The sequence below is a fragment of the Dermacentor silvarum genome, chromosome 1, assembly GCF_013339745.2.
Source record: "Dermacentor silvarum isolate Dsil-2018 chromosome 1, BIME_Dsil_1.4, whole genome shotgun sequence".
NCBI classification, from domain to species: Eukaryota; Metazoa; Arthropoda; class Arachnida; order Ixodida; family Ixodidae; genus Dermacentor; species Dermacentor silvarum.
Window position 1 is genome coordinate 128,429,616 of NC_051154.1, and position 7,513 is coordinate 128,437,128.

The 7,513-nt window shown below is 44.9% G+C and overlaps 1 protein-coding gene across 1 annotated transcript; it reads left to right on the forward strand.

Annotated features, from left to right (window-relative positions):
- Window positions 1–368: 368 nt before the first annotated feature.
- Window positions 369–1,634, forward strand: LOC119458326 (shematrin-like protein 2). The gene is made up of 2 exons (XM_037720189.2): window positions 369–418; window positions 1,198–1,634. Exons 1-2 carry the CDS (start codon window positions 407–409, stop codon window positions 1,525–1,527), a joined length of 342 nt encoding a protein of 113 aa, XP_037576117.1. The 5' UTR covers window positions 369–406; the 3' UTR covers window positions 1,528–1,634.
- The last annotated feature ends 5,879 nt before the right edge of the window (window positions 1,635–7,513 follow it).

A 7,513-nucleotide genomic window follows, 5' to 3' on the forward strand; every position in this document is an offset into this window, starting at 1 on the left:
ACGGACAGCTAGGTGACCTGTAAAAATAAAGCGTGTTAATTTTTGCCACTGTTTGCTTCTGCGAAGCTGCACATTTGATACAAAGCTGGCGATACAACAAAATATATATAGATATATATGAAATGGGGGAGGAAAGCCGTCCCACCGGTTTCCGAGCCCCGGCGGGAGTCGTACAGCGACAAATTACTTTTCATATTAGCGCTTGTCCACGAGTGGCTCATATCAATGAAACGGCAGGAAGCGGCGAGAAGTGGAGCAGAATTTGGGTCCGAGGAGAAAACGGAGTAGGGAGGGGACGCCTTAATGGGGCGGGCGTTTCCGGCCTCCCCTGGGTATATAAGCGGCACCGAGCAAACGGACAGCATCACTCCACCTTAGCACTTCTGAGCTAAGCGCAAGCCGAACCATGAGGACCCTGGTGAGTGCACAACCAGCGAGGGAAGTGGCTTTTGAGTCAGCTGAGCGGTCCGCCGCTCCCTCGTCGGGCACCGCTTGCCTGACGGCCCGGAGCCTTCGCTCTATACAGCCTTCCTTTTCCCATAGTTTGCTTCTGCATGTCCTCGGTGAACAACGCAGTGCCACCTCAGCTGTCGTTGTCCGCCCGGACTTCAGAGCATTGCATTATAACGCCTTCCGTAGTGTATGAATGTGCGACTTTCAACTTGAGTTCTGTGCATTGCTTTATTGTTGTAATCCTTGGTTGGCCTCTGAGTGCAGTTCAATAACGCTCATGAGTAAAACGAGAAAGTAGATTTGCTGTTCATAGCTGACGTGGTGGTTACTTTCCCTGCTTATTCTTCCTAATTGTTCTGTGGCGTCCCTCATATTCCTGAATGGCAATTGCGCACTGCTTGCTTTGTTTAGTTTATTCGTTTAACGTACTGCACTTACAAACCTATAATCTTATTGCTGCACGGGTACATAAATTGGAGAGAAAAAAAAAAGCCTAATGTAATCCTGTAACTTTCAGAAGAGGGGCAGTATTGCGAAAGGCGCAGTGTTTGTGTCCAGGCAGAGCGGAGAGTTTCGCTTTATACACAAAGATAATTACTTCGTTTGTAAGCAGGGCCCAAAGCCAAGTTAGCCAGAAACTCATATAAATTTATCACGAAAAAAAGAGTCTCTGCCTTAATTGTCACTGAGCAGTCCCCGTGGCACAGAGTTGCGATGCGTTCGGACTAATACGATTTCTTTTAGGTTGTCGCTCTCCTCGTCTGCGGCCTGGCCGGCGTCTGCCTTGCTGGTGGCTACGGCGGCTTCGGTGGCTATGGTGGCGGCTTCGCACTTGGATACGGCGGCTACGGTGGCGGCCATGGTCTTGGCTACACCAAAACTGTTCCCGGGCCCTCCTTCCTCGTGAAGACTGTGCACCACGTGAACAGGATTAGCCACGGAGCTCACCTGGTTGGCGGCCACTACGGCGGCGGAGGATACGGCGGTGGCTACGGCGGAGGATACGGCGGAGGATACGGCGGAGGGTACGGAGGCTTCGGCGGACACTACGGCGGTTACGCTCTGAAGGGTTGAGTGCAACAATAGTTATGCCTTTAACGGCAAGGAGCAAGATGACAAGCCACAAACACCGGCACCTGTTGTCTTCTCTCTGTAAATTTTGTAAAAAATGCTGCGGCTTTTAAATAAAGACTGAAAATTTGTACCAAATGAGCTCTTCTGTTTCTGTTCTTATTTTTTCGCATTCACATTGCACCCGCGCTCCCAAAATTAGGTGCCGCTGTTAATGGCGCGTCATTTTGTGCAGACTGGCGGGACTTGCAAAAAATTTCAGCGCTCCTGTGATACTAACTGAAGCCTGGTAGTTATTCAAATACTATTTCCTACACATTCATCTACTTTTTTCAAATTGATAGCATTGGGAACGCTTGCGATATTAGCACAGCGTGGGCATTTCAACATACAAAAATGTAAATAACTCTCGAGTAAAACGGCTTTTATTCTTTAAACGGTGAAATCAAAGCCAGATTTTTCGTTTAAGAAGCGAAATGCTGCGCAGGTGTCCGATTCGGCATTTTCGCCACTGAGCTGTACCTTTCTAGTGAAAACCTTCTTAGCTAAGACCTGAGCAGACTGCACTGGTTGACGAAATTTAACGATACGGCTGCATCACCTTTCTGCAGGGAACCACTACCAACGAACAAAGGAAGGACCGATAGGTACGTACTCAAGCTGTCTAAATTTACGAGGCTGTTCTAAATACGCTCCTGTATGACTGTCGCGTTTATCCCGTTTTCAGTTTCATTATTTCTGAAGTAGTCAGAAATGAAAGTATGCGAGAGAGGTTCAAGAATGACATTTCAAAACAAAGCAAGTCGACCTAAGAAACGTAAAAAAGAAAAAAGAAGACCGTCCTTACGTCGTGCCGCCTTCGCTAACAGCCCTGGCATGCGGCAGAACGTGCTTTAAAAGGAATGAAAGTGCCACCTGGTAATTTTGAGTTCTCGGTGCCACCAAGGCGACTGCAGCTACTGTCGTCTACCTCATAACATTTGGCGGCTCACGTGTCTTGCGCTCATAACACTAAAGCAGCAAAACCTAACAACCAATGTTTCAGTGAAATGAAACTTCGCACACAGCTCGCCCGACAGGCCATTGAACCTGCACTACGAGAACGGTAATGAGGCATTTAAGCATGCATAGATGTCTCCCAATATCATTAGGCATGTGGTATAAAGCCACAAGGAAGTCATAGCATGTACGATGCCCTTGTGAGAGGCAACAATAGTATACACGGAGGCCATAATTGGCTGCATAGGCTTTGTGCGGAAATCGATGCCTCACCCCCGCATAAATGCACGCTAAAAGAGAAAGAGGTCACCTAGTGAAGAATGCAAATCATCAGAAATAGATTTTATAGAACTTTAATAGCGCAGTAATCATGAAAATGTAGAACCATCATACGCACCAGAAAACAAAAGACATGAAAAACTTAAACCTACTTGGACCTGGTGTCACGGCTCCGTTAACAACTGCCTTATGTTGCATGCTTTGTTCCGTCATGTTGCAAATTGGCAACAGAAAACGAGACTTTGGGGCTGTATCTGAAAACAGATATTAGCGAATCAATCAGTCGTAAGTTCTCATTCCGACTTGGCTGACATTCTATCAATGCAGTTATGCACCTTTTACTTCCAGAATGTCCCGACATATGCAATCGCACTCCTCGTATTGTTTTGCAACTCGACGGTTTTCTTTGATATTTTAATCGCGTCAACAAACTTACACGTGCCACACCATCAGCCCTTCTAAGTATGTATAGCGTGTCGCTACTCCAATCTTAGCACCACAGTAACCCAAGCATCGTGAGACTAATAGTTTTATATTGCTTTTCTCGGTCACTTGGAGAAAACACGAATAGCGACGGCGTAATAGTGGCCTTATATTATGGGTTTTGTTTGAGTCATGGTGGCACGAGGAAGCGAAACGAGGTCTTTTCGCAAGTGCGTCGCCTCAGGGAGCAAAGCGAGGAGAAATAAGCAGCATGCAGCCTTTCAGCGCCAAGAACGTATGATACAAGCTTACGGAACAGACACGCTTCCTTCCATTTCACGGCGCGCGATAGCATCTTTTCCTCATCAGTTTCGGCTGGTTCAGCAGCCAGCCCCACCGCGGACCGGCGCAGCCATCGGCAGCCTGTCCACGCAAATAGTTTTTTTTTCGCTTTTTTTTTTCTACCAAGCCTGCACACGCAGCACGTGCCCAACTTCATAAGGGCGTGTGCCGCCATGCTGCTTCACTCGTCAGCTGCTCTGTCCTTCCTGTTAGATGAAGCCGCAATTAAAGGTTATTTCTGTTCGAGCAAAGAGGCCGTGCAGAACCCAGGAGCTGAGAAGAATGGGCGGTGTCGTACGGCTTTCTTCAGGTCTTGGTTCTTTTGTGACCGCATAGTAATTTACTTACACCACCTGCTCTGAGTATTAAAGTGAACCAGACGGCTAAGAAAAGAAGGACGAAGGAACCACACAATGCATGTAAGCAGGCGCTACCAGGTATGAAGCGTGCGTGCGACGGTAGAATATGCCTGGGATCAGTCATGTACCCTCTCCTTATAGAAAATCGCACGATCTCCGTAGCATTTGCACAATTTGGCACCCCAAACTATATTTATCGATCAATTAGCTTTCAGTATTTCCAGTGCAAGGCAGCCTCTAGCCGTCCTTGTCGCAATTTACGACGCTCCTGTTTCTTTTCATTAGTGATTGCACCTATGCTCTTAGTTCAAACAAGGCCCTCCTCACACTCACGCCCATTACACTAGTAAAGACAAACGTTGCCCCAATTCTCGGCTTATGTATATAGCTTTATCAAACATCCAGCTGCTCAGCAATAAACCGGTAGCCCACCGATATGAATAATTAATTAACGTGTGTAGACCAGTTACGTGGCGTTCCAATTACTATTGTCTTTCAATGTATAAAACGATGTTTTTTAAGAAAGTAACTGGAACGCCAATGCATTTCTCCGCAAAGTTCGAGAATTAATATCTCGAAACTGGTGCCATCCTGAGAATTCGTTCCAAATGGATCCGCCTTGCGAACTCCACGGCTAGAATTTGTAAGTTGCAATATGGGTCATAAGGTAATTCGTTTAAAACTTAATTAATGATTTTTGTTAGTTAGTCGATTATGCATTTTAATTTTATGTGCAAGTAATGTCCGCCTCTTCGAGTAGACCAACTCATGAACCAGAATTGTGCTATCTGCCACAGGCAACCTTTAAAAAATTTTGGAAGTGTTCGCTGGAACACTCTGTATAATAAATATTAAAGCACGAGGTGCACTACCACATGGAATTGTACTATTCAGTCATGATGAAGCTGACTCAGCCGTTTCCAGCTCCCATATTATATAAGCACGATCAAATTATTGGCATTTTCAAGATACCACAGCCTGTGGCTAACAGTCCCATAGTATAGAGTATACCTGCGAAGAGGAAAGCTAGGTTATCCATCTCCTGTAGCGTAAGGCGCTGTTCCTGACTCATGCACTTCATTTCTTACTATATCTGCTACAATTCCATCAAGATCTGCTCACAAACATCGTGTTACGTAGATGGACTTTCTTTATATGAATCTATGACCTCACATCTTCATCGGGCCCAAAAGTAAGCGAAGAAGGCGAAAAAATCCACAAATAATTATTATCCTTGTCGCATCTAAATAGTTCAATGTGTAGATATTGTTCATTCTTGAACTGAAACTATCTAGCAATTAACCAACTATAGACGATGTCGGAGCCCTAGCAGTTTGTGCCACTTCCTCCTAAGGCAATTCCTGGTCCTCTGTGCCGTTGTTTATTATGTTTGCTCGCAGAAGGCAAATCGCTGTCATCAACTGTTATAGGTTCGATCACTTAAGTCATCATAATTTTAAGAAAAGTTGGGTTTTTCTATTGGCACATGCTTATCTAAAGCAACGCTGAATTCATGTACCTTCACATGAAAACGCACCAAGTCCCTTTGTCGAAACCGTTGGCTCCAGCCTGAGCATTCTTTTCTCCGCTTACTGGTGTTCTTTATCAAGTGTGGAATTACACAATCCGCCCCACAGGTATTCTAGTAGGCATCTTCTATTTGATGTCCCTTAATGCTTCTTGGACAGTCCTGGACAGTCCGCGACGACTAATCGAAGAGACCGCCTGGCACAACGTAGGCACTTCAAGGGATACGAGGATGCAGGTTTTGCGAACAAACGGCGCATACGGCTATCCAAGAGAAAATAGAAAGAACCCTGGCTTGTTCCATTTTGTAGGCGTCACAGCCATAGGACGTGCGGGTTCTCTTCGTTTTTCTGGGTGGCTTCCATCCATCAATCCGGTTGCTACCGTTCTGTCTGACACTGTGATATGTCTGACAATTACCATATTAAAAGGTTATATGCTGTGAGGCAGTGCAGTCGAAAGCGCAGTATAGAGTTCAGGTGGGTGCGGTCCATCTACTGCTCTTTCTGTCGGCGTTGTGGACACCTTTGTCATGGTCGACATGATAATTAAACACTTCCCCACATTTAGACCACTTCCTCTTCTGTTATTTGCACCCTTTCTTGCCGCCTTAAGATTCTATCCACCTCCTTTCACCTTTCGCCACCGAATAGTTCCGATATCCGCAGCCCTGTATGAGGCAGCTGCGGCGCTCGTAGCCAGCCTATTTCCTCTTTCCTCCAAACATTTTCGCGCGTATGCGTGAGTATTCGTGCGTGCGTGCGTGCGTGCTTAAGTGCGTTCATGCGTATCGCACGCTTCGCCATCAGCAGCGCCTCCAGTGAACACTTTATGCGGGCTGAATGGTTAGAAGCGTTATCAGCCAGACTTTGCGAAACCCTACGAGGGCTTCAAGCCTTGTTGCTTCCACCTATAACCATTTTACGCACTTTAAAAGAAAATTATTCAGTGTTGTGAGCGAGCATGCGCATTAGGCATCCCTTTTCTGTATTGTGAGCGCGATGCAATTGGCAGTGTTGTTTATTATACATTGTGTAGTGTATTGTTAAAATGCAGTGTAAGAGGTTGGCATAGTGAAAAGTGCCAGCTAATATTCATCACAAAGGAAAAATTAATATAATGTCGCGTGAAATCTAAGCAATGGCCACACATAACTTTCAATCCATAATACAGCGGTTTAGTTCGAACAAAGCAGGTTGGCATAGACCATTGAAATATTTAGAAAAAAGTAAAGCTTGAATAGAACGTACAAACGATAGTTAAAAACACGTCGGCACACAATATCGCACTTCCTTTGAACCACTTTGCACATACAGATTCTTACACTTTCAAGTAAGTTGTACTCTCCTATAGTACTAGCCCACGAGGCGTGTTTTTTATTCTGTCCTTTTTTTTCCTCGGGCCAACAAAAAGCGATGCAGAGAGTATTAAATTAAAATCCGCAAGCTCAACGCCACGGGGAACGCCAGTACACCAGAGCTGTTAAAAGAGCCCCTGAATGCGTATTGATTAAAAATTAAAATAACAAGTCCGTCTTGTACGACATCTTGCTTTTTGCTGCTTCAGCAGATGTGCGCTGTTGTTTCACTAACAACTTTTTTCCAACTGTCATCAATTTCTCGGAAGATAAAAATCTCAATGAAAGAAAATTATTTGTGTGGTGCAGGCTTGAGTCCCAGAATGGCGCACAATTTATATCAAGTCAGCTTGTTTCCTCTTGTGAGGTCTGTTTCGTAGCCAAGTCTGTGAATTCGTGAACATTATTGTGTGACCAAACAATGGTCCTCAGCTTACTTGCTTTAATAAGTAAAATTGTGGAATAGGCCTTCGACTGCTTGAGCTACCGTGTTGTTTTCTTCCTATTTATAACTTAGGAGATTGTGCCGTGTTTCTCATGCATATTTTCACATCTGACAGAAAGTCGAACTCACTATATTTCCCTGCTATGAAAATACTTTTGTTCCATGGTCTTCTTAACTTATTCTCATCTTTTAACTTATTTTTCTTTCTTTGCAGGCAACAACAAAGAAGGAAAAGCACGTCACGAATCAAATGTGTAT